This window comes from Alternaria alternata (assembly GCF_001642055.1).
Source record: "Alternaria alternata strain SRC1lrK2f unplaced genomic scaffold CC77scaffold_33, whole genome shotgun sequence".
NCBI classification, from domain to species: domain Eukaryota; kingdom Fungi; phylum Ascomycota; class Dothideomycetes; order Pleosporales; family Pleosporaceae; genus Alternaria; species Alternaria alternata.
The window spans coordinates 180,520-204,383 of record NW_017306222.1 but is presented as its reverse complement, the minus strand read 5'-3'; the positions used below and the strand labels follow the sequence as shown (position 1 = coordinate 204,383).

The window sequence follows — 23,864 nt, the reverse complement described above, 5'->3', positions numbered from 1 at the left end:
AAAAACATCGACGACGTCATGCATTCCTCACTCCTTACAAACATCTTCATCGCCCTCTCGGTCTTTCATCTGGTAGCCGCTGGCCCAAACCCTGTTCCTGTTCTCCCCGGCGGCCTCCTCAACACCAAACTCGAAGTCCGCCAAGTCTCCGCCACACCTTCGCAAGCTGATTTGTGTCTCGACTACGAACGCACAGCCAACATGTCGACCGTCGGCGCCAACGGCTCTTACCGTACTGTCGTCATGCAAAAAGCCAACGTCGGTACCCTGACCAGCGCGCGCATGATGGATGCTGCCATCGCGAAGCTACCTGCCCTCACGGCCGATGCAGATCTGAACTCCAGGTGTGGAAACTGGACGGAGATCGCGCTAGTGGAGGCGGAGAAGAACTTCACTCAGGGCATCGTGGCACAATTTACGACCGAGGGGCTGCCTGTTGGCATCTTGGCTGGACCAGAAGTTTTAGTCATCGTGGGTGTTATTGCTACCCTTTTCTCAATCGTGTGGGTATTCCCCGGTTAATTCTCAAAAAAGAAGTTGAAGCAGAATATCGGAGGTTGGAACAAGTAGAGAAGAAGATGGTGGGAGGTGCATATGCTTGTGCGCTCATAAGAACGCACAAGACTAGAGTCAATTATACCCAAATTTCCGTGCTCCAATGAACTATCAGGCCGGTATTAACGTGTCAAATTCGTCTGACGCGTGGTGCAAGTGGTGACAACATATCGAGAGCAATGTATAGATGCAATGCAAGTATATTCAAGAAATAAATGTATGTACAAAACCGAACGCGCAACTGCTTCAGCTCTCTTCACTCATACCAGTGAGCTTGTATCACCAAGATCCGTCGTTGCTCAGAAGGTGACAACACCGACACCAGCGCTCTTCTGCACGATAGCGCAAACACTGGCCGCAGGGTCAACAGTGTACTTGTAGCTGGGTGCGAAAGAACCCTTCTGAGTGATCTGAGTAGGGCTGTTGGTGAAGATGTTGTCCTTCTCGACGGCAAAACCTTCCTCATCAGAGTCCAAGTTGGTTACAACAGCCTTGTCGACACCGGTGAAGGAGTTGGCCTCGACGAGGACTTGAGCGCCCATGCGCGAGTTGACACCGGAGATACCGCCCTCGTAGCAGGAGCTGTAGATGTGTCCGGTGCCGAAACGGATCGAAGGCAGACGCGAGTTGACGCCAACGAAGGAGTTGTGGTGGTAGGTAACGTGAAGCTTGCCCTTGTCCTTGGAGGCGTTGTTGTCAGAGTGGCCTACGAGAGAGCCCTTCCACTTCTGGGTGTTAGCATTGAATATATTATGAACTGATAGCATGGTGCAGACTTACGTGGTCGTGGAACTTGTTCCAGGAGAAGGTAAGCATATCGGCTCCAGATTTGGCGTCAAGCAGGCCATCGTATGTGTCCTTGTCGCCGGTAATACCAACACTGGAAAAGTCGTTGTGGTCAACCCATACGTTGGTCGAGCCCTCAATGTCGATGAGGTCTTTGCCCTTGGGAGCGTGGTACAACTTGAGGTTCCGGATGATGATGTTGGAGGTCTTAAAGACTTGGAGACCAGAGTCTGTAAGACCAGCATCCTTGCCAACACCAAGGATAGAGGTACCAGCGGTACCGACGCGGATGACGCCGCAGCCAGTGAGCATACCCTTGACCTTGATCACTCCGCCAGCCTTGGTCGCAGCAGTCAACTCAGCGCAGGAGGTGACAGTGGTGCCTGCACCGCTTCCTCCTCCGGTGGTGCCTGCGGCGAATCCAACAAGCTCGTCAACAGCTGCAGCGCGTTTCTCCATGGGTGCGCCATAAGCAGTTGAGGCAGCGGTCATAGCCGCGGTGGCAATCTCGAGAAAACGCATCTTGGTGTAGTTGTGAGGTTGGTAAAATGAGAGGCAGAAGAGAACGTATTGGTTTCAGAGAATGTAAAAGAATGAACAGAGATCGACTCTGAAGTGATGAAGGAAGGTGATGGATGGCAAGATAGGCAGTGATGTTGAGGATGTCTTTATACTGGAAGATCGAGGCTGGAGGATCTAGGCTGCTGGGATCTGTACAGGCTTCATGATCGTCAACTTGGCCGCCCTTAATACTACGAGTCGGGGAACCAACTCGAGAATGTACGATGTGGAGTTTCTCCGCGAATATATGACTTTTGTCTTGGCTTTCAAGAGACTTCAAGCAGGAGTTCGTGTTCCACCAAAGGTATTAGTGTATAGCGGTCTCGTGAGCTAATACGTGATATAAAGGCTTGACAGCAGGATGTGCATGGTAAACCTGGGGTGCATACCTGGGGAAACCTCAAAAGCCGACGGCTTTCGATTGTTGCATTAGCGCTGAGGCACTCCGAGAACCTCTAGGTACAAATCGAAATAGGAAGTACAATATAGGAGCAGGCGCCACTGTTTGACATTGTTGCGCAGAATGCTTGGCTGTCAGTGTGGAGAAAGACCACCAATGGGATGAATTTGTGGGTCCAGAGATCGCCATCCATGCCAAAGTGGAAGTTACAGTGACAGCACTCGGTAACTCAAGTCCACGTCTATGAATGGGTGGAAAAATACCTAGGTTTCAATATACTAATTAGGACGATAGCGAAGTAGTCTGAGCGTTGGTTGGAGTGGAGACGAGGAGGGACGGCCCTATCGGACATAAACTAGCCTGCGACTAGCCTCACGAAGACAGCTGTCAGAACACGAAGGTTCTCCTAGCAAGCCAGCAACGTGAATTCTGAATATCTTGATATAATGAGCTTAACGGGACAGACGCACAATCAACTACATCGTGCTCCAAACAAGGCTCAGGCGAAGAACATATCCAGTGTTCTTACACGCGCTAGACATCGAGTCAAGATGGTGGAGGCGTTCGAAAGCCCAAGAACGCCAAGATGAGATCTGACTTGTGTCGAAACACCAATTTCTAGGCGCATGTTGTTCCGACTCTAATTCGGCGGTATGTGCTCCGAAGAAACGTCTTGACGCTAACTCGTTCAGCGCATGAACGCCGGATACACCAAGGGCTCTTCGTTTGTACATCTGCTGGAAAGCACAATCAATAAGTTTTTGCGCTTTTCTCGGTGTTATTGATAGATCTCGTCCGCTTTCGCCTGCTGAACAGAGTTTTCATCGTCGCCTTGAACAGCATGCACCTAGGGCTTGAAAGGTGGGCTGACGATGCTTCGAGCCAGTGTCGCCTCCTTGCAATGACGTGGGGTGCGTATGTCGACACAAACGGTATCCGCAATAATTCCCTGGGTCTTCAGGCCATTGGCGGTTCTCCTCGTCTGTCTGTTTGCGTAAGATCCTGTAAATGTTTTCATGGTTTCCCAATCACAGGAAATATCGTCGGGCAGATATTCACCGCGCCTTTAGCTTACGCTCATGTCCGCCCCTTCGCGGCGGTCATTGGTACTGCGCTTCGGCGTTCAGTCTTAACTATGATCCATATGAGATATTTTAGTGAAGTGTCTGGATTTTCACCAATCGTCAGTCTCAACTAAGCAACACTGCAGCCGGATCATTCACGTGATTGAGTCGACAGATACAATCTGGATAATGCTCTCGGCACGTCATCTGCGTTCACCAGTCTGAATGTCCGCTAGGTTTCTTGTGGTTCCAGAGCGGCCACGGCCGGTAACATCAGTAGATGTATCGAGATATCATCAATATGCTTTCTTTGCAACAGAACCCTTACCCCTTATCATGCGCTAGCCGAATCACGGGTCGGCGGATGTATCTTCGCTTTTCGCTGTTTGTCGATCATCCTTGACGGCAATGATGTAGATTTGAAAGTACTTGATCTGGCATACCCGATGTCCGGATCAAAGGAGCTGAGTGTCTAGAAATGCAGGTGCTAGTTACAGACATGGACAATGAACAAAGCTCTTTATAGATACTACCTAGGTACGCGACATTGTCCGTGGTGTATAGGCCGCCGATAGAAGCTCAAAGTCACTATCAAGCAGCTATACAATAGTATCGTAGAGACTGACTCTACCGTCGAACCCAAATACTGCATGCGTTTCTTCAAAAGATGCTGCATAGGTACACAAGCCATGGAATCAATATCCTCTGGACAGCAAGTACCGGTGACTACTTCTCATCGTTTCACTGCATCTCATTAGACTGGTTCTTAGCATATGGGCTTCACACTCGTTCAATTTTGCTTCTTCCTTTGATTTGCCCGCAAGACCAATGAGATTGGAGACCATTCTGACAACCAACGCTCTGTAGAGGAGAGCCAACCGCTGCTTGGACATCAACGATCCTTGATTTCAATGAAAGCATCTTGAAGGAGCTGCCAACTCAAACAACAAGCAACTCTTTCTACTACTGCACAGTTTGACGATGCTGGTGTCTCAAGCTCTCGCATGCAACAACCTAAACCGCCTTTGGCAAGGCAACCAGAAGCTGAATTTAGCGAGTACGTTCGTGTGCGATTGCATAGGTCCGCGTCTCAAGAGTAAGCCATCGGACCCATGTTTGCGCAACCTGGCGGCTGTGAATAACGAGCTAAAGCGTCATCGAGTCGAGATGGGAAGCCACTAACGGGTGTCGCAGCCGAGAAGAGCATCATGCTAGGATGGTGGGCGATTGTGTAAATAAACCTCGGGAGGCTAAGAGTCGAATCGTGGCGGTGCAAACATCGTTTCGCATACACAAGCTACAGCTTAGACAGCTTCCCAATGCTTGTGTACGAGATACGCATGTAGTTTCTTTCAATCTTCTCTGTTCATGTTCTATTCCAATCTCGGGCCGTTTAGTGACGCATTATAAGCGCTAAAGCTATCGATCAGGCTAGATTCGCGGGAAGATCCGTGGATCACGCTAGCCGAAACTACGTATATCGTATTGGCGTATCCCAACCGTAAGGCCGTGATGATCAAGGTAATAAAGGTCGCCAACTGCTGCCACAGCTGACTGAGCCACAAACACCATTCTAAGATCTTTCAAAAATCTCTCATGATGAGACCTCGACCAGATAGTACCCAAGCACCGATACCAGTGGAGTTTGAACAAGGCAATGGCGTACATCGTATGCGAGCGCGACCGGATAGTACCCAAGCACCGATGCCTGTGCAATACGAACACGACTATGAAGTACACCACACGGATGCACCACCACCATATACTCCGGAAGAGCTGACCGGCTCAATACCACAGCCAGGGGACACCGGTGTAACAAGTACGTTTACAGATTCTCACTGCCCGCAGTCGTGAGCAGGTGCTGATATTATGCAGACGATGGTCGCATCGACATTGACCTCAACTCACGACTCACCAAGACACTCGTCAAACTCGTGCCGAAGCATGAAAAAGAAGAACCAGAACTCAGTCGCCGATATACCATCAACAGGTTATGGAGCATTCGTTTAAACATTGTCATCCAAGTTGTTGGAAGTCGAGGCGATGTGCAACCATTCATCGCTCTAGGTCAAGAGTTGCAAAGATACGGACACCGCGTGCGAATAGCGACACATAACACATTCGAAAGCTTTGTGCACGAGTCAAACCTAGAATTTTATCCCATCGGTGGAGATCCAAAAGAGCTCAGTAAGTCAATGAAGCTGCATGCTGCAAATTTTCTGGTTCACCCTGTTAACATGTAGCAGTGGCATACATGGTGAAGAATCCAGGTCTGATCCCTTCAATGAAGAGTCTGCGAGAAGGCGACATCCAGAAGAAAAGAGACATGATCACAGAAATGCTCTACGGCTGCTGGCACTCATGTGTCGAGCCGGACCTGAAGACTGGGCAGCCGTTCGTGGCAGAAGCAATCATCGCCAACCCGCCCAGTTTCGCGCATGTACACTGTGCTCAGGCGCTGGGTATTCCACTTCATCTTATGTTTACTATGCCCTGGAGCAGTACGCGAGCCTTTCCGCATCCGCTGGCAAACTTCAAAGGTGGCGAAATCTCAACCGCGCTGATCAATTACGCGTCTTACGGCGTAGTTGAATTCCTAACATGGCAGGGTCTTGGCGACGTCATCAATCGGTTTCGCCATTCTCTGGACCTAGAAGATGTTCCTGTATCGGTTGGGCCTGTACTCGCTTCCACGCTCAAAGTGCCCTTCACATATTGCTGGTCTCCGGCATTGGTTCCAAAGCCAGCGGATTGGGCAGCGCATATCGATGTCTGTGGTTTCTTCTTTCGTGAGCCAACGCCGTACACGCCGCCTGCGGAAATCGATCAATTCCTACGCAATGGACTTCCGCCGGTATATATAGGCTTCGGAAGTATCGTCCTGGACGATCCAGCGAAGATGACGTCAAGCATCCTAGAAACTGTACGCGCCCTAGGTATCCGAGCGATCATCTCGAGAGGATGGAGCAACCTGGGTGCCGATTTGCCAAACGACAACAAGGACGTCCTGTTCATCGGTGATTGTCCCCATGAATGGTTATTCCAGCACGTTGCAGCGGTCGTTCATCACGGCGGAGCAGGTACTGCTGCTTGTGGGCTACGCAATGCGTGTCCTACTGTTGTCGTACCCTTCTTTGGAGATCAACCATTCTGGGGAGAGATGATAGCAGCAGCGGGAGCAGGTCCGATGCCTATTCCCCACAAACTCCTGACGGCCGAGAACCTTACACCAGCCATCCACTTCTGTCTCACGCACGAAGCGAAGCAAGCAGCACGTGCTCTATCTTCGCAGATGGCGAGCGAACGTGGTGTCGAAGCTGCTGCGCAATCTTTCCATGCAAACCTGCCTCTCGAAACAATGCGATGTGCTCTTTTACCCACGGAGGTGGCTTCCTGGAAAACAAAGAAGGGGTCCATCCTCCTCTCCAAACTGGCTGCGCAAGTATTGATCGAGAACGGTGTGATTGTTTCCTCAGATCTTGAGAACCACGAAACGGACCCATTTATCATCACTAATCAACGTTGGGACCCTGTAACAAGCACGACTTCTGCGTGTGTCGGTATCGTCGGAGATATGGGTATGGCAGCGAAGGGCATGGTCGTGGATCCCTTCACCGAGCCGAAACACTCTGTCACCTCTTCAGCCGCCTCGACATCGTCAGACAAGTCAAACGGTGCGGCTGTTGCAGGCCGCGTGGCTGGTGGGGTCGCCAAAGGCTTTGGCAGATTCGTCGGTGCGTTCTACAAAGGCGTCATCGTTGATCTTCCCCTCGCCACCACGGAAGGCTTCCGCAATGTACCGAGACTGTATGGAGAAGAGGTCAAAGATCATGGAGAGGTTACCGGTGCTCTTTCCGGTTTCCAGGTGGGCGGAAAGAATTTCGTTCACGGCATAGCAGATGGTTTCTCGGATCCCTTCCGTCAGACGTACGAGGGCGGCAAAAAGGAGGGTGCGATCGGGTACGCCAAAGGATTTGGTAAGGGAATGGCCGGCCTCGTTACGAAGACGAGCGCAGCCGCCGTAGGGATAGTGGCGTACCCAGGAGACGGCATCGTCAAGAGTATGAAGTATCTGGCGAAGAGCGGAACAAGGAAACGTATCAGGGCGGCGAAATTGGTCGAAACCGAATGGATCGGCAGAAAGTTCGAGGCTGACCTGAACGCTATGGAACTCATACGGGAATTCGAAAGACTAAGAAAGGGCAAGGAGAAGGTGAGGACGTGAAGATGTAACGGCCACGGCGCGTGAGCCAAGGCAATGTTTGATATGCAGTGCAAAGTAGATATGGAGTTTGGACAGATACCCTTTTTGAACGATTATTGTTAGATTTCCAGCAAGGCCAACCTGCATCTTCCCAGGTATGTGATGTATGTGCTCTTACCTCACTCTTGTCCGTACAAGAGAGCCGTAAAGGTCGTAAGGGAAGGGCACTGTGGCGTGTGGAAGACAATAGCTGGAATAAGAGCAACGATGAGGATCATTTTAGGTAATTGTTCTTGCATACCTCAATTACCCACGACTGGTTGTACAGAAAAGGAGTATGCTGTTTGTTAGAGGTGTGGGACTGCAGGTGACAGGAGATGTAGGCCCGCCTAATTTCCGTGACTGCGAATTCCGCTCCAACGGAATTCAGGCGAAATCCGCATGCAGCGCATCCCGCCGTCTTACAAGCTCGCGCACCAACACCGCCATAATGTTGAGGTTCCTCGTACCTAGTCCGTGTACGTGTACTATGGTCCGGAATCGATAATGGAAGCCGGTTTGTTGCGCAGTACTCCTGCTCCGTATGGCAGAGCGTGTAGCAATTGTGTGAAAGCGAAATGCCGATGCATGATACGCGACGACGGAAGTTCCATCTGCGACAGGTGCGTCATTGATCCTATCTCATCAACCATCCCACGTCAAATCGACTGTCGCATGGCGCGTAAATGCATCTGCGCATTGTGTACGACAGGCGAGGATGGACATAGTGCGGAAGTCCTCGCTGTTGCACACCTCGCCACCTGTGTGACTACCTATGATGCAGGACATGCAACACATTCATAGGACATCTGAGCTAAACTGAGAACAATAGATGCCATCGACTGGGGAAAGAATGTAAATCCACATCTCCAGCGCGTAGGAAGGCATCAAAACCAACCCCAGTCCCAAAGAGGTCGAAATTGGAGGACAAGCTTGATGAAGTTGTCTCGCTTCTTCGTACACAGCATGCAGCGCCTGTGTCAATGTCGCCCGATGATCAACTCGTACTCACGCCGGAGTCCTCAGTTTTTACTCAAAGACTATCATATAACCCCGACAATGACGACCGCCTGACTCCTGAGCAATTAGTCGACTTTCGGACGACTTACCTACATCTCTTTCCCTTCGTGTACCTATCGGAGAACCTCACTACAGACGATCTTCACGTCAGATATCCACTGCTCTGTCGTGCTATCCGCACCGTGCTCACCAAGGCGGTCACTCAGCAAAGCCGGCTGAGTAAGCAGTTACGAGAACAGCTGGCTTCCAGGATCATAGTGCAAGGAGAAAGAAGTATTGATGTGCTGTTGAGTCTGATCATGTGTATTGCTTGGTGAGAAAACTGTCACGTATAGCCTTCTCATGATTAACCAAATCTAGGTCACCGTACTTTACCCACGGTAAGCAATTTCTGGGCTCCATGTGCAATCTTGCAAAGACGGTGGTGAGCGACCTTCGTCTTGACAAGCCTGCGCAACCGACGGGATGCCCAAGTCTAGGTCCTCATGTGGATAATAAGGAAGTTCGGACAAATGAAGGCAGTAGAGCGTTACTAGCTGTCTTCATACTATGCGCGAAGTGAGTTTTTGATAGACCCCGGCTTGGCTCAACTGATTGCGGAAGTGTTTCAATAATCTTCGAATACGACCTAATGCTCTGGTCATCGCAGATGGAAGACGCATGCGATTGTTTGAGCAAAGGCCGAGAATCTCAAGAAGACGGCATATTAGCTGCCAGTGCGCGTCTGGCGAAGATTGCGATCAGTGCTGCCGAGGTATCTCGAAGAGCTTCGGGTGATCCCAGTACAGCAAGATATGCTATGATAGCTATTGATCCTCTTACCCTGGCGCTTAGCAATTTCCAGAGATCGCTCGCACCTGAATGTCTACAACACTGTAAGATCGTTATGCCGTCACCCCTTCAAACACTTAATTATATCTAGGGCTCATCATCGGGCTCACCCAAACAGCCCAGGTTGCCATTTATGAACTCGCGCTCTTGAGATCGTCCACAACTGAGATGGCAGTGTCGCAACTCGCCTTCGACTCCAAGCGCATCGGATACCTTATGGAACTCTTACAGACATGTAAAGCCTGTCGAGATCATGCCTTGGCTGGCGACACTATGAGTTTGACAGCTCCATCAATGCTCATATGGTCTTATTGTTGCAAGATCTTATTTCGACTCTCTAGCATCAAAGGAGCAGCTGGCTGGGATCCAACAATTGTCCAATCAACTGTCGACATAGTGCAGTGCCTAGAGCAACTTGCGGAGATAGCTGAGCGGGCTAATTCCGAATACAAGGCTCAAACAGGCGAAGAAAGTTTGTTTGCTGCGGCCGCAGAGACACTGAGAGCTAAGGCGCCAAACTGGAAACTCCCTACAAGAGAGCATGATAACATCATGGACAGCGCAGCGGACGGCTGGAACAACGGGTTGATTGGAGATATAGGGATGATGGACTTTTCGAGCGACTTTTGGATGCCTAGTGCTTTCAATTTTTAACTTACGCGAGAGTGCCACTGCCATACCTACATGGTCACGCTATTGGGGAGCTGTGCAGATCGTAAGAATACAAGACTAGACTTTCATCGGTGCACCGGCGTTCGATCTGCTTTCCTTGACACAGATGCGGTTGCCTGAAGTCCACTTCAAACCCGAAACCCGTTCAATCACGCTCAGGCCTCCACAGTTACCATCGAAACAGTGCAACACATCAATGGACGATTTCTTCTTAATCTCTCTTCTTGTCCTTCTTGTATCTGGTCGCTGCATGCCTGCATCGCGTTCTGCTTTTCGCATTCATATACTTGTCTACCTATCTGACGCCATCTCGCTGCAACTCTACGTCTTGGATCGATACTGCGCAGATCGAATTAACTATAGGGGGCAGTCGGCATGGCACATAATGGGAACATCACTTCAAGGGACCAATATCTCAGTGGTCTGAGACTCTTTGTTCTTCTCGGCAGCTTGACGCTTGTTACGTTCCTAGTCTGCCTTGATACATCCATCATGGGTACTGTATGAACAATCTACGAGGCCGATATTAGGGATCAATACTGAAGACACCAGGCAATACCACGCATCACATCCGAATTCCACTCCCTCGCTGATGTCGGTTGGTATATTGGTGCTTTTACGCTTGCCAGCGCGACGCTGCAACCGCTTTCTGGGAAGCTCTATGCCAATCTCAGTACCAAGGTAAGCACCAGCTTCTTCCGAGAGAGTAGCATGCCTCTGATCACCTCACAGGTTGTGTTTCTCACGTTCGTGCTTTTGTTCGAGCTTGGATCTCTACTTTGCGCTGTCGCTAGCTCTTCGGCTTTCCTGATCGTAGGAAGAGTGGTTGCAGGCTTAGGAGCTTCGGGCATCGTTAACGGCGCTATGACGATGCTAGCTGCAGCTGTTCCAGCAGAGAAGAGTCCTGGTACGTCTGCAATTTCGTTAGTGCAAGAGAATAATGCTAATTAAGGTTTGTAGTATACACTGGCATAGTACTTGGAAGTACGCATATTGTAGCCTGGAAGTGAACATGGTCGAATGCTGACCAGATGATAGCTGCACAAATGGGTATTGTCGCAGGGCCACTTATTGGAGGCGCTCTTACTGAGCATGCTACATGGCGTTGGTGTATGTTGAGTATTTTTTCACATCTTGTTTTGTCCTTGAAGCTGACTGTGGCTCCAACGTAGGCTTTTACATGAACTTACCGATAGGAGGAGCGGCAGCCGCGCTCATCACTCTTGTCCGCATTCCCGAGCGCATTCTGAAGCCACGTCTTACCGTATCCGTTTTTCGCAAAGTTGTTTCCGATCTCGACCTGTTCGGCTTTGTGCTCTTCGTCCCTCCATCTGTCATGCTACTTCTCGCTCTGCAGCTTGGCAGTAGCGGAGCTCAAGCTTGGGATTCCTCCGTCGTTATCGGGCTATTTTGTGGCGCAGGAATATGCGCCATCCTCTTCATACTCTGGGAGAAGAGAGCGGAGGATCAGGCTATGCTTCCAGGAAAGCTGCTTGGGAAGCGCGTTGTCTGGACCAGTTGCGTGCACGCCAGCTGCATCATCACTTGTATGATGACAGCAAGTATCTGGATGCCGACCTACTTCCAAGCCGTGAAGAACAACGGACCTACTGATAGTGGCGTACACGTCTTGCCAAGTATCTTGAGTCAGCTTTTGGCTGTTATCGCTACTGGCGCTGCAGGTATGTCTCAGTGCCGACTACTCCGTGGACATGTTGGCTCACCCTTATCAGTATCACGTATGGGATACTATCTCCCTTGGGCACTCGCTAGTGGTGTCATCACCACCATAGGAAATGTTCTAGTGTCAACGTTTACGGTATCTACAAGCACCGCGGTATGGATCGGATATCAAATCGTTTTGGGCGCTGGCCGAGGATGTGGCATGCAGATGGTAACCCATAGTACTGCTCGAGTGGTTGCTCAATCACTGACACTTCCAGGCAATTATTGCAGTACAAAACGCCGTACCACCTTCCCAATACCCGATTGCTCTAGCCAGTCTCGTCTTTTTCCAGAACCTCAGCACATCTGTTGCTGTCGTTATTGCCAACACTATCTTCGCGCAGACACTCACCTCCAAAATTTCACTTTACGTGCCGTCAGTATCGCCTCGGATTGTACTTGATACTGGATCTAGTGCCAGTGCCGTACGGGCTCTTGTACCACTTGAAGAATTGGATGGTCTATTGAGAGCGTATTCGGAGAGTCTTCGCAATGTGTTTTATTTCTTGTCAGCTATAGCATGTATAGCTGTCATTGCGAGCCTAGGCATGGGTTGGAAGGACATCAGGAAGAACAGTGCGGAACCGGAGAAAGACGTGGCGATGGACGGAGTATGTCAAGACGGCAAGAAGTTGGAAGGGCCTTGAAGTAGTTGCGGGTGTGAATGACACCATGATTTTGATTTATAGATGCACCAAGGTATACTGGTGACGAGGACCAAACATCATAGTGGAGTTTTCCTAAGATTGCTCTATCCAACTGTAAATACGTTGCCATATTTCGTCGCTGTTCTTCTCCATAAACATCATATGCCCATTGCCATGGATACCAACTTTGCCAAGTTCGAGATGTGTAGCCTTGGAACAACCTGCCTGTTTGAGGAAGTTCACTGTGCAATAGTCGTACGGCGCATGGTAGCTGGCTTCCGACGTAACAGTGAGAATGGGCAGTGGCGCAATATTGATCAGCTGCCTCGGTGCTGGATCCATTGCTTGCAGCACACAAGGAACGGTCGCGTTGTTACTAGTCAGATTCGCAGGCTGATAAACTTGCTGGACCAGTTCTGCAGGGTCAGTTACTGGAGGTGAATAGTTCATCGGTATATCCGTCAAGCCCCACTTTCGCGCTGCTGCAGACCCGAAAACCGCTTCCTGGAAGGGTGGGCCCGTCGGCTCTAGCAAGATAAGTCCCTTCGCTAGACGGGGTCGAGCATCAGCTATGAGCAATGGCAGGATTCCTCCCTGACTGTGGCCAAGGAGCCAAGCAGGAGTGCCGATTAGATCCAAAAGCTGTGCTCCAGCAGACTGTACGGTGCTTTGCTGATAGGTAGCATTGGAAATGAACTGGACGTTCGAGGAGTAGAAAGCGTCAAAAGTTGGATCGCCCATAACGCCTGTTCCTGGCCATTGAGTGTGAAGTGTTGATTGAGGCCACAAGCGATATTGCTGCGGAGCAGTGAAGCGTTGTTGAATAAGCTCAGCAGAGTAAGTCGACGGGGCATCAGCGCCGGCCCTTGGTGCCCACGCGGAGCGGCCACGGAAGGTTTGGTCCACGATGTAGACTGTATGGCCAGCTGCAAGGAAGTGTGAGGTCCATGACACCCCTCCATCCGGCTTGACGAGAAAGTTTGTTCCAGTCTGACCTTGTCCGTGAATCAAAACGACGGGGGACTTCACATCTTGTTCGGTCGAAACAGGCGATAGTTTTTCGACGTACATCTGGTCCTTGAATATGTGACCGCCCTTGCCATCGTCGGCATAGCCACCGCCGACGTAAAAGTATGTCCGTACCGCTGGGACTTCAGATTCAATAGGCCGGTCATTCTGTGCTGACGCCAAGCAGGCGAGGAGCGTCAGATGTCGCAGAAGCTTCATAGCTGACGGGCCGCGTGGGACCTGTACTAAAGGGTGAAGATGAGACGAGGAGATGGTGTCGAGGTAGACTGCTGTGTTGTCGTGCTATGAGGCCAGCATATCCAGCAGAAAATCGCTGCTGCGTGGCTCTGATTCATCACACCGCCTTAGATGAGGATCTGCGGAGATGGTTGATCGAACTGGGCTTCATCCTTCTTACAGGGGTTTCATGCGGCTACGATCCTCCCGTATGTAAATTTCTTTTTCTTCGGTTCTTCGCGTGATACCGTAAGACACTAGGGCTCCCTTGCCCCCGTTTACTCGAATATGGTATAACTTTTTGAGGCGCCCCAAGAGTTCTACTGCTTGAAAGCGGAAGCCGCCGTTGTCGAACACGGCTGTTGTGGGTTCAGACAGATACCGGCATGGGCCGGAAGATTGTTCTTGGTCTTGGCTGCGGGTCCCATAATCCCGAGGTTTGTCCCCACCCGCCTCAAGAATTCGATTATCTAGCCTTAACAGGTAAAGCACTGGGCTGGTAGAACGGAGGTTTGACCCGCACGAGTACTGTACCGCTCCACGAGATGAACTTGCATGAATCTGATTCGACCTATTATCTTAAAAAAATGGAGGCTGTCTTATTCAATTCGAGGCTTGCGCCCGATTCCGATCCGCCTCCTCATACGATCCTAAGTCGGGCTTCTTTGTTGCTCCGTCTTCGCTCTGCGGATCTTGGAGGGATGTGCAGGATGTTATGCTGGTCTGGCGATAAGGCTGAAGCATAAGCTCCTCATCGTCTTTTGGCACGTTTGATAATCTTTTAGGTTGCTTGCCGCCGCTGCCTATGGTGCGTATTGTGGATGATGCGCCTGCGCGTGGTGCCAGTCTTTGAGATTTTCGACGTGAGCGTTGTCGCCAGATGTTGAACGCTCCATACAAAACAGGCGCGTTTACCACTATCGCAGCGGCAAGCAGCTCAGTGCTTGCCCATGTCGTCCGGTTTGCTTGTACAGCTGCATGCATTGCGTTGATTGGGAGTCGAATTATGGTGATTGCAATGATGAATACTATGGGGGGTTGAAGTCAGCGTATGTCTTACGTGCCATCGTTACAGTCAGGACCTACTTCCAAGTGTACAAAGAGCATAAAGGCGTATCTTTGTGCGCCATGGTGTTCGCAACGAAGAGAGCATTGGGAGTGGGAGGGCGAGTATCATGAAATCGGTGATCTAGCGACGGGCTCAAGTTAGCCTAACCACACTCAACAAAACATGTGTTTGGAAGCAGCGAGATGGACTCACGATGTTAAGGATACCTAGCACAAACAGTTGAACTTGTGCCTGAACACAGCTTCCGGGAGCTGGAACCACCTGCCAGTACAGATGGAAAGGGTCACACTCAGTGAAGCCAACAATCTGCGCAGCAACCCAAGTTGCAGCGAAGATTATGCCGTAGGACCAGGATATGTATCGCTTCCATTGTTCGCTTGGATGAATATGATGAAGGTAGAAAAAAAGTATTGCTGATTTCTGTAACCACAGGCTGTTAACATTGTTAGTCCACGTCGTTATGAACCAGTAGTACTCACTAGGTGTTGTAGATTGGACGATTCGTGATAGCAAGTTTGCTACCAACTGTGCGGCGATATATTTCGACGGGAGTGAAGTCTGTAGTCGCCCGGAGTTTTTCGGGCATGTTGTTCGTACCCCAAGTAAGGACGACGTGTATTACACCACCGCGCGTAGCAGCGCAGACCATCGCACCCATGGTACAGTAGTCTCCAAAGTCAAATTTCTTGAATAAAATCTTCCGGCAGACAAGGCGCGAGACCATGCAAATCATTGCGAGGGCGGTAAATAGATGATGGATAAATAATGTCTGGTCCATCTCGCACGGGCAGAATGCCTTGCCATAGCCTACGGGTGTTGTCCGCGATATGTCGAAAATAGCCAAGGATTCGATTGTGAAGACGAATCTGCATGTTTGCGATTGTCTCGTGTACGAATGGGCCAGCAATGACAAACCAGGGAGCCACAGTTTCGGGTATGGCCGAGGGACGCCGGATGCGCTCGCTGCCCAGGTGTTAACGCACTGACGCGACTGCCCTTGCCCTTGCCCCTGCTTTGATGGCGCGTCGACCAACCGATCTTCCGCTAATCGGGTGCTCGCGGGCAAGGTGTGGTTCTTCGAAGATATCGCAGTTATGTGAACGGTGGGTGGGTACCTGTTGTTTTAGTCTGTGTGCAAAGGAGAGGAAAATCCTAATCACAACCGCCGCTTAGACTGCTATTTTGCAAGGATGTGAGAACAAAGAGAGGGAATGCTAGATGTACTCGCCGGCTTTGCTTGCTCACCGTCGTTCTTACCCACTTCTGTCTAACATTCCGAAATCTCACAGACAGCCTTGTCTTCTTTCCTAGTGCTGAGCTCGACTAGCCTTGATACGAGCCGATCGACGATGCAAAAGCTTTTTTGCGTTCATGATATGCGCTCGTGCATACATCAGAATCCTGTAGGCGCAGCAACGTTTGCTGTGGTAGCCTGTGGGTACTCAGAGATCAGCCATAACTAACCAGCATCGCCATTTCGTTGTAAGCAATACCAATTTCAGGAGCAAGGGCAGTCAATGTTAAGGACATAATGCTCAGTCTCTCAAGGACTTGCTATTCAGAGTCTCCGCGATTCCTGCGCATGCGGTTGTACTTCTACTTGCATGATAGCAAACCGTCCATCTTTACCCGTCTCCGGGTCGAATCCGTTGTAAACCGCTTGTTGTTCCCCACTCGCCCTTGCCAACCCCTCCACGCTTCCTACGCTCTTCAACGACGTGTTCCTAACTAACTCGAAATTATCTCGGCTGTCGTCGGCGAGGCGTTGGTGGTGTGTAACGCGGACTTCGTTTGTGACAAAGATGTGACTCCAGTTTGCGATGACGGTAGGCCAGAATATGGGCATGCTTGCGCACATTATAGCGAAATCGACTTCGAGGCAGGAGATGATCAGGACTTCGGGATACCACCAGGTAAAATCAAAGCTTTGGGTTTTGCTTTGACTATGCTTGAAGGTGCTCCAAAGACGGAGGATAGCCATGAGTACGACGCTGAACATGTCAGCGATAATTATGAAATTCGACAAACTTGGCTTACATGGAACCAAGAGCGAACAACCCAGTCATGGCGAGAACCTGTTTTCGTCTCAGGTCTGGCCTGAAGTATTCCGTGAGCGGAACAAGAAAGATTGCGATATCAAACAACATGTTCGTCGCAGCAAAAGAAAGTACCGAGTATTTCGCCTCGTTGACGGTGCGATACCCGAAGCCGTAGCATTTGGCACCGTTGCTTCTGTCCCAAAACCCAGAGACAGGAAAGCATGGTACCCAGGCCATGAAGGAGAATGTCAAGCCCCATGTTACAACCAGCGCAAGCAGTACGATAGAGACTGTGCGACGAGTGCCTTCACGAAACAGCCTTAGGTACTGTAAGAGTAGCGAGATCTTGATGAAGGCGGTGGTTGTGTGATATGCGGCATTGGTGATGTAAAGCCAAATCATGGTTGGCTGTAGTACACTGAAGGAGTATATAAGATGGTGGCCCATGCCATACTTGGTACCTACGAGACGACTTAGATAAGCCCAAGGTCAAGGCGGAGATGCTTACCGTAGAGAAAGGTTACAAGTGATACTAAATTGAATGCAGCCGCCAGGACTACGAAGAGGTCATCAAGGCCAGGTTCGCGAACAACCCGCAGACGTGTGTGCAAACGAAAGGCAACGAAAATCCAGCAAAGTACCTGTACTTGTGAGCTTCCGGGATATTCTACTCTCAAGCTGGACATACATGGAATGGTATTGTGACGCCGAACATTGTGCCTTTCTGGTTCGCCAGTGGCACAGGCTCATTTGGGTCTGGAGGAGTTTTGATCATCTCACCGATGATGGCGGTGAATTCGTCAGCCATTGTGACCAAATGCGTATGCTACGCTTCGTTCGAAAATCGGGGCGCCACTATCAAAGTCTTCGGGCGTATGAAGACATGAAAGGTTGAAGTCGCGGTATGAAGAACTGCGACCTGCGCATCAAGGCATGTTCCTGAGGGACGCTGAACCCTATATTCCCAAGTGCCGGGAACGACATTGCGCAAGCTGATCTTTCAACAGGCTTTGCTGGTTATCCGGGCTGAATCGCATGCCGTTTGGGGATGATGGCGGCCCCTCCTTTGCCGAAATCTAGGCTTTCTGGAAATTCGAAGAGAATGCAATCGCCTCAGTGGACTGGAGATCGGGGATCTTTTTCGAATGCGGCTGCGAAGCCGTTCAGACGGGAGCGTTTCTCACGATCGAAGACTAGGGTGGCATGTCATCAGGACTAGACCACGGCGATGGTGCGACACGCGAGTCACCGTTATTCGTGAACAGCAGGAGCTGAAAACTCCACAGATGGCAGCATTACTTCTTGCAGAGTTCTTTTCAGGTTTGTTATTGCCGAAAAAAAACCCTCCAAAAGTCGACGCATAGGAAGGGTGTGGTTGTGGGCGACGACATGCTCCCCAAGTCTAGAGCTCCTAATAAGTACTGCCGAGGTGTTTGGCCCTGGCGCATCGCCAACTCTTTCGTATTTCATCCTAGTGCATGACACATCCTGCATCCTTGGACGCAGATCCAGATCGCCTGGAGCGGTGTCCACATTGGCAGATTCGAGACAACATCAACCGTAGGAAACAAGCAGCCGTGGATGGGACGAAGGATATGCCCGTCAGGTGTTGAACCCTTGAGCCTTCTCCAAGGTTGTACAAGACCAGCACCTCCTTAGGCGGAATTTCTGGCGTGCGCAAGAGTGTAGCCGCTATGAACCTATCAGAGGGCGCAAACTTACAGCTATCGGCAGACTTTCTTTTGTAGGACATTGGGATGTGCAATGATGAGGGGGGAGAGCTTCAGAGAGAGTTCAGGCGAACTGGTGAAACTACGATCACATGCGACCGTGCTTAGCTCGCGACAAGGTCCCTACGTCACCACAAGCGAGGCAAAGAAAAACGTGGTCGAGAAGGTTTTATTCCAACATCAACTCTTGCCCACAGCAGTGGAGTTGTTAGGCGTTCAACAAGTGTAATAACATGCGACAGTGTGAGGCGTGTGAAACAATTCAGATTGCGGGATACGACGCGCCGTCGACATGGCTAAAATCGAAAAGTCTATCAACTTGGTACTCCCATGCCTTTTACCCGCCCAACGCCCGTAGATGCACTAAGAGACAACGCCAGAACCGATGCGACATAGATATCATGAGTCTCAAACCTAGTCCTCCATCTTCATCTCCTCGAAATCATCCAGCAGCTGCTCCATAGGGATCTGCAGGCCTTCATCTTCATCATCGCCAAGGCTACTCTCGGTCTCCATAGCATCCGCATCGCGCTGCTTCTGCTCCTGTTGCGCCTTGTATAGTGCCATGGTCGCGCGCAAGTCCTGGTCCTCTTCAACGTCCTGCAAGAACATCTCAAAGTCGCGCTCCATCTTTTCTTGATCTTGCTTGCGAGGCAGCATCTCGCCTTCCTCCCTGTTCATACGCTTGACGCGCCAGTTGCGCTTATTCTTGTTCTTCTTGGAGCGCTGGTAGTACTTCTTGACAAGCATGACGTCAGGAATGGCGGATGAGTACTTGTTGTTGGATTCGAGGACGTCGAAAAGCTCGTTGTTGAAGTTTGTGTTGGCAAGCAAGTAACCCATTACCGAGTCGCCTACGTGTAGGATTCCACCGAGGTGTGTGCGGCAGTAGTATGTTGTGTCGTTGACGCCCATGTCAGAGGCGCGGGCTACGGTGGCCTCGGCGAGGAAATGGCGGCCGACCTGCTTACCTAGAGGCTCGATGTCGAGAACAATGAATTCGGTCAGTTCCTGTACATCGGCGAGGGGTCGGAAAGGCGTCCGCCAGTAGATGTCGGTGGCGACATCGGCTGTCTGGAGCGTCGAAGGGTCAAGTAGTTGTACTGAGGTACCGATGCGGGTGCAGAGTGTGAGGGGTGAGACGTTGCCGAGCTTCTTTGCGAGCGGGATAGGAAGGACGACAAGATCGTCTTTGCAAATAGGCACAATCTCGCACGAGAAGGAGAACTTGTAGTTCTTTGTCGAGGTGTGAATATCGTGCGAGATGAGCTCTTCGGATCGCTTGATGTTGACGGGGATGACGGCCTTGAGGAAGTCGCAGAAGGCCACGGCGTGATTCCTCTGGGCGAAGAAGAAGTCGATACCGTCGTGGACTTCCTTGATGTTGATTGTGTCCTTGTGGGCGCCATGCTTCAGAATCAGCTGTTCCAGGTACAGGAACGTCCTCTTGTGCGGCACCTTCTGTCGGACTTGTACCGACGCCCTCCATGTGTTGTGGGTGTAGCTCTTGGCGCAGTCTGGACATTGGTTGTAGTTTTGTGTGAACTCGACCTCGAAGCTCTGCTGCATGATGGCGCCTTCGTTGATCTCCGACTGCACCGTGATCTTGACCTTTATCCTCCTGCTGTGCGGCTCGGTCCAGATGAAGCTGGCGTCTATGATTCTCAACTTGTTGAGTCCGCGCAGTTTTCGCAGGCAGAGAGCGAGCAGTTCGCGCGATTCGGGGTGGGCGACGACCCAGGTCGTGGGAGGGGAGAGCCATCGGTCACAGTCGCGGCACATGAGCAGAATGGCTTCGCGCGGGATGCCGCCGGTAACGTCCGTCTTCAGTTTTATGCAGTCGTAGCAGAAGGCACCAGAGAGGGTGCCGTCAACAGGCGCGCCGCAGTCTGCGCAGAGAATGGTTGCGGCGTTCTTGGGCTCGGGCGCAAAAGAGCGCTGGCCATCCATGGTGACGCCCTCCATATGTGCGGTATCGTTTCGACGTAGGCGGGTTCGGTGATTCGAGTTACTTCAGAAACCAGAAGGGCAGGCAAAGGGTATATGGAGGGGAAAAACTAGTGCGCGAATGAGTCGTCGATTGGAAATTCCGCCAGTGTGAGGGGCAAAAAGTCTTATCTTATCGGCCGTCACGTGGCAGCCCGTCAGACGCCAGCAGGGGTCTTGGACAGTCGGTACAGCAAAACACCGATGTCATTGGGAAAGTTGTGCTGCACAACGCCATCCGACCTTTGGTGCCCGCTTTGTTGCCCACCATGTCTTTCCCAACCATCGCTTCCTCGAGGTTTGTCTGCAACGCCTGTCGCAGCGCACATATACGCCAACTTGTTCCGGCACCTAGACTCAATGGCGCATTATCACGCACCTTACCTCGGACATTCTCACGATGCGCCTTCAGCACGAGTGCAATTCCAAGATTAGACAGGAATGATCCTGCGACCGAAGACCCCGAGTTTGCATTTCTCGATGACAAGTCGAAGCTGACTGCTGCGGATGCTGTGTCGCAGCAAGACACAACAGACGTTGTGGACAAGTCGAAAGAAGCTCCACCAGTGCCCTCTCAACAAGACAACGCCATCCCATGGTACCTGAGACAACAGTCGTCGGTCCAGTCGCCCACGCTGAACCCCGCTGAAGTCCCAGATCTCCCGCCAAATCCGCCACCACTCCTGCAAACACTACTCGAATATGTTTCCATCACGGCCGGTCTGGACGATTTACAGTTGCTCGACCTCCGAAATCTTGATCCCCCGCCTGCGCTCGGCCCCAAGCTGATTATGATCATCGCAACAGCGCGCTCCGAAAAACATCTGCACGTAGCAGCCGATCGCTTTTGTAGATGGCTCCGACGTGAACACGGCTTGAAGGCGAATGCAGCTGGTCTGTTGGGTCGCAACGAGCTGAAGATCAAACTGAGGCGAAAGGCGAAGCGCATGAGAATGTTGGCAAACGTTGGTGGCGCTGCACCCGAGGGGAACATCGATGACGGCATACGGACCGGCTGGATCTGCTGTACACTTGGGAAGCTGGAAGCACATCCCGATGACACGCACATGCCAGGAGCGGATGTGGAGCAGTTTGTGGGATTCAGGGACATCAAGCCTGGCGTCAACGTTGTCGTGCAGATGTTTACAGAGGAGAAGAGAGCCGAGACAGACCTCGAGACATTGTGGGGTGGAGTACTGAGAACGCACCAAAGGAAGGATAAGAGCGCTGATGAAGCGTTAAAGGAGTTGGAACAAGACATTGAAGATCTGGAAGAGGATGCCGAAGATCCTGAATACCAAACACAAGAGTCAGCTCAAGCGGTTAACAAGTCACCCACCGAGCCCAGCAAATCTACCAGCCGCCCAGCACCCGCGCAGCAGACGTACCGCCTTCGTCCTACTCCGAGCGATCTCTTCCCACCAGCTCCGACGTCCGAGGGCAGGAGACAGATGCGCCGTTTACATACAGTTGGCTTTAGATGATTTATCAAGACGTAGTCTATGCGCTAAGCACTTACGCCGTCTCACTGAGCGAACCAACGCTACGATTGACGACTTGTATAACATGTAAATTAGTTATGAGCAGTGGGGTTGGACGTCACAAACAAGGAGACTCCGATAACAAAGTAGAAACTATCACCTGTGCACCAGCGGTAGGAATTAGCCACTAAGCAGATTTGTAAAGATGAACGCAGCAGGCAGTGAGTACGACAAAATGGAAGGCTAAGAATTGCAGACACTACATGCTACAGATGAAACACGATCGGTTCCCCTCACATCAACACAGCCATACCCTGAGCGTTCTTTCCTGCCATTCCACTCAGGTCGAAATGTTGCACCTGCTTCATGGATCCTTGGCCTCCAGATACATCCAGCACCATTATCGCCGCAGCCGTCGTCCCATTACCTGGGCTCAATGCGTAAACAAAGTCTCCTGCCGCACGCAGATCAATGAGACCAGGGTCGCCATTTGCAGATAGATCAAGTTGTTTGATAATGCTTGCGTCGTCTAGACTCATCTCCACAACACGGTTCACTCCGACATCTGTTACGAAGGCGCTGTTTGTTGCGTCGGAGATGGTAGCCCAACAGGTTGCTGCTTGGCCATCAATAGCTTGTTTCCCTTTGACTGTTGCTTGGCCTTTGGAGTCAATCGACAATACGGTAGCACCGAATGAAGCGTCAGTGACAAAGAGGGTAGACGGGTCGTTGGACAAGGTAGCTGAGCCGAAAAGCACCGCAGTTCCGTTGGGCGAGCTACGGACATCTTTCTTGGAAAGAGTGGCCGCTCCGTTTGAGGCTTGCACCGAGTAGGTGGAGAGGAAGCCCGTATTGTTCACTGTCGGGTCGCCCTTGACGGTCGTGAATAGAGCAGATTCGTCAGATGAGAAGAAAGTCTGTGAGACTGTGTTCAGTGGTCCTACAGGCGGTGTGCTTTGTCCGAGATCGAAGGATCGAAGCTCATCCATTTGCCCGAGTCCTTGCCGGGAGAAGGAAGCGCATGAGATTCCCGCTTTGGCACCTGTTGTGCCGACGCAGGCGAGCTTGTTCTTCGCAGACGCAGCGACAGTATTTGGGAATTCGCCAGGTATGGCCAAAGGCTTACCAACGCACGAGAGCGATGTGGCATCTCTTGATGATATGGTCATCATGGTAAGGGTATTAGAGCCAGCATTCACAGCGAATAGGTTCTGAATTTCGTTAGCCAAATATTCTTCGCATTCACTCATGGGAATGGAGAAACTTACGTTTCCGGCGATAGTTAAAGCAGACTGACCAACGAGCGCATCAGGCGTTGCAGGCTTTCCCTCTGCATCAACAGCAACAGATCCAGCACCACCTGTCTTCATCACTTTGCCTTTGGAGAGCATGCCATCGGCTCCAATGGGCAGTGCAACGACGGCGTTGTCGGCATCATTAGTCAACATATAGATGGCTCTTCCTACAGCAGGTTTGCCAGCATTCGGTTGTTGCATACAGCTCATGCCACCATGTTGTTGTGCCTGGTCCGCACCTGCGCGATGCTGCTGATGCGGTGCTGCTACTGCTACCGATGGAAGGAGAGCAAGGAGGATTGTTTTTGCGAACATGGTTGTAGTATGCGATGTGTTGTGGTAGTAAAAGAGAGACCAAAATTGAAGTGGAAGCGAAAGTTTTGGAAGTAACGTGAAGGAAGTGAGAAAGTCCAGCTAATCTGTTGGAGACAACTCTATCGATGGTACGCTCTTCTCTTATAGACACTGCCTCAGTACTGATGCCTTGCACTGTCACGTACCGAGATGTACTGATT

At 51.0% G+C, this 23,864-nt stretch overlaps 11 protein-coding genes across 11 annotated transcripts; 5 read left to right on the top strand and 6 right to left on the bottom strand.

The window, feature by feature from the left end:
* Positions 1-18: 18 nt before the first annotated feature.
* On the top strand, positions 19-522 carry CC77DRAFT_949223 (hypothetical protein; the record flags this gene model as incomplete). Its single annotated transcript, XM_018535243.1, has 1 exon — positions 19-522. The coding sequence occupies one exon, from the start codon at positions 19-21 to the stop codon at positions 520-522; it is 504 nt and encodes a 167-aa protein (XP_018379745.1).
* A 332-nt stretch (positions 523-854) lies between these two features.
* Positions 855-1,863, bottom strand: CC77DRAFT_1067134 (pectin lyase-like protein; the record flags this gene model as incomplete). Its single annotated transcript, XM_018528959.1, has 2 exons — positions 855-1,280; positions 1,336-1,863. 2 exons carry the CDS (start codon positions 1,861-1,863, stop codon positions 855-857), a joined length of 954 nt encoding a protein of 317 aa, XP_018379744.1.
* Positions 1,864-4,880: 3,017 nt separating this feature from the next.
* CC77DRAFT_975616 (UDP-Glycosyltransferase/glycogen phosphorylase) lies at positions 4,881-7,678 on the top strand. Its single transcript, XM_018535922.1, has 3 exons — positions 4,881-5,185; positions 5,242-5,553; positions 5,613-7,678. The coding sequence occupies exons 1-3, from the start codon at positions 4,963-4,965 to the stop codon at positions 7,589-7,591; spliced, it is 2,514 nt and encodes an 837-aa protein (XP_018379743.1). The 5' UTR covers positions 4,881-4,962; the 3' UTR covers positions 7,592-7,678.
* Positions 7,679-8,273: 595 nt separating this feature from the next.
* On the top strand, positions 8,274-10,190 carry CC77DRAFT_1001646 (hypothetical protein). The gene is made up of 4 exons (XM_018523160.1): positions 8,274-8,942; positions 8,990-9,187; positions 9,233-9,504; positions 9,552-10,190. The coding sequence occupies exons 1-4, from the start codon at positions 8,593-8,595 to the stop codon at positions 10,112-10,114; spliced, it is 1,383 nt and encodes a 460-aa protein (XP_018379742.1). The 5' UTR covers positions 8,274-8,592; the 3' UTR covers positions 10,115-10,190.
* A 317-nt stretch (positions 10,191-10,507) lies between these two features.
* On the top strand, positions 10,508-12,504 carry CC77DRAFT_1001643 (efflux pump protein; the record flags this gene model as incomplete). The annotated part of the gene is made up of 8 exons (XM_018523159.1): positions 10,508-10,633; positions 10,685-10,813; positions 10,865-11,039; positions 11,093-11,116; positions 11,171-11,242; positions 11,305-11,814; positions 11,866-12,026; positions 12,076-12,504. The coding sequence occupies 8 exons, from the start codon at positions 10,508-10,510 to the stop codon at positions 12,502-12,504; spliced, it is 1,626 nt and encodes a 541-aa protein (XP_018379741.1).
* CC77DRAFT_570443 (alpha/beta-hydrolase) lies at positions 12,252-14,041 on the bottom strand. The gene has a single exon (XM_018532264.1). It carries the CDS (start codon positions 13,729-13,731, stop codon positions 12,598-12,600), a length of 1,134 nt encoding a protein of 377 aa, XP_018379740.1. The 5' UTR covers positions 13,732-14,041; the 3' UTR covers positions 12,252-12,597.
* Positions 14,042-15,972, bottom strand: CC77DRAFT_570382 (hypothetical protein). The gene is made up of 4 exons (XM_018532262.1): positions 15,298-15,972; positions 15,011-15,251; positions 14,836-14,938; positions 14,042-14,777 (listed from the first exon to the last, which is right to left on the bottom strand). Exons 1-4 carry the CDS (start codon positions 15,594-15,596, stop codon positions 14,353-14,355), a joined length of 1,068 nt encoding a protein of 355 aa, XP_018379739.1. The 5' UTR covers positions 15,597-15,972; the 3' UTR covers positions 14,042-14,352.
* Positions 15,973-16,183: 211 nt separating this feature from the next.
* Positions 16,184-17,833, bottom strand: CC77DRAFT_570393 (hypothetical protein). The gene is made up of 4 exons (XM_018532263.1): positions 17,546-17,833; positions 17,366-17,498; positions 16,856-17,318; positions 16,184-16,809 (listed from the first exon to the last, which is right to left on the bottom strand). The coding sequence occupies exons 1-4, from the start codon at positions 17,663-17,665 to the stop codon at positions 16,377-16,379; spliced, it is 1,149 nt and encodes a 382-aa protein (XP_018379738.1). The 5' UTR covers positions 17,666-17,833; the 3' UTR covers positions 16,184-16,376.
* Positions 17,834-18,695: 862 nt separating this feature from the next.
* CC77DRAFT_570364 (NMD3-domain-containing protein) lies at positions 18,696-20,662 on the bottom strand. The gene has a single exon (XM_018532261.1). The coding sequence runs from the start codon at positions 20,550-20,552 to the stop codon at positions 19,002-19,004; it is 1,551 nt and encodes a 516-aa protein (XP_018379737.1). The 5' UTR covers positions 20,553-20,662; the 3' UTR covers positions 18,696-19,001.
* A 119-nt stretch (positions 20,663-20,781) lies between these two features.
* CC77DRAFT_570205 (hypothetical protein) lies at positions 20,782-22,202 on the top strand. The gene has a single exon (XM_018532259.1). It carries the CDS (start codon positions 20,843-20,845, stop codon positions 22,055-22,057), a length of 1,215 nt encoding a protein of 404 aa, XP_018379736.1. The 5' UTR covers positions 20,782-20,842; the 3' UTR covers positions 22,058-22,202.
* On the bottom strand, positions 22,203-23,837 carry CC77DRAFT_570286 (hypothetical protein). The gene is made up of 2 exons (XM_018532260.1): positions 23,323-23,837; positions 22,203-23,265 (listed from the first exon to the last, which is right to left on the bottom strand). The coding sequence occupies exons 1-2, from the start codon at positions 23,662-23,664 to the stop codon at positions 22,348-22,350; spliced, it is 1,260 nt and encodes a 419-aa protein (XP_018379735.1). The 5' UTR covers positions 23,665-23,837; the 3' UTR covers positions 22,203-22,347.
* Between the last annotated feature and the right edge of the window lie 27 nt (positions 23,838-23,864).

Bases quoted from the DNA above. Each gene is read 5' to 3' on its own strand.
- CC77DRAFT_975616 (XM_018535922.1), top strand. From the start codon at position 4,963: ATGATGAGACCTCGACCAGATAGTACCCAAGCACCGATACCAGTGGAG. The intron at 5,186-5,241 runs GTACGTTTACAG...GATATTATGCAG, and splicing joins AGGGGACACCGGTGTAACAA to ACGATGGTCGCATCGACATT. The intron at 5,554-5,612 runs GTAAGTCAATGA...AACATGTAGCAG, and splicing joins TGGAGATCCAAAAGAGCTCA to TGGCATACATGGTGAAGAAT.
- CC77DRAFT_1001646 (XM_018523160.1), top strand. From the start codon at position 8,593: ATGTCGCCCGATGATCAACTCGTACTCACGCCGGAGTCCTCAGTTTTT. The intron at 8,943-8,989 runs GTGAGAAAACTG...AACCAAATCTAG, and splicing joins CTGATCATGTGTATTGCTTG to GTCACCGTACTTTACCCACG. The intron at 9,505-9,551 runs GTAAGATCGTTA...AATTATATCTAG, and splicing joins ACCTGAATGTCTACAACACT to GGCTCATCATCGGGCTCACC.
- CC77DRAFT_570443 (XM_018532264.1), bottom strand. From the start codon at position 13,731: ATGAAGCTTCTGCGACATCTGACGCTCCTCGCCTGCTTGGCGTCAGCA.
- CC77DRAFT_570382 (XM_018532262.1), bottom strand. From the start codon at position 15,596: ATGGACCAGACATTATTTATCCATCATCTATTTACCGCCCTCGCAATG. The intron at 15,252-15,297 runs GTGAGTACTACT...CAATGTTAACAG, and splicing joins CGTCCAATCTACAACACCTA to CCTGTGGTTACAGAAATCAG. The intron at 14,778-14,835 runs GTAGGTCCTGAC...AACCCCCCATAG, and splicing joins TGCTCTTTGTACACTTGGAA to TATTCATCATTGCAATCACC.
- CC77DRAFT_570393 (XM_018532263.1), bottom strand. From the start codon at position 17,665: ATGGCTGACGAATTCACCGCCATCATCGGTGAGATGATCAAAACTCCT. The intron at 17,499-17,545 runs GTATGTCCAGCT...TCACAAGTACAG, and splicing joins GCGTCACAATACCATTCCAT to GTACTTTGCTGGATTTTCGT. The intron at 17,319-17,365 runs GTAAGCATCTCC...GTCGTCTCGTAG, and splicing joins ACTTGTAACCTTTCTCTACG to GTACCAAGTATGGCATGGGC.
- CC77DRAFT_570364 (XM_018532261.1), bottom strand. From the start codon at position 20,552: ATGGAGGGCGTCACCATGGATGGCCAGCGCTCTTTTGCGCCCGAGCCC.
- CC77DRAFT_570205 (XM_018532259.1), top strand. From the start codon at position 20,843: ATGTCTTTCCCAACCATCGCTTCCTCGAGGTTTGTCTGCAACGCCTGT.
- CC77DRAFT_570286 (XM_018532260.1), bottom strand. From the start codon at position 23,664: ATGTTCGCAAAAACAATCCTCCTTGCTCTCCTTCCATCGGTAGCAGTA. The intron at 23,266-23,322 runs GTAAGTTTCTCC...AACGAAATTCAG, and splicing joins CTTTAACTATCGCCGGAAAC to AACCTATTCGCTGTGAATGC.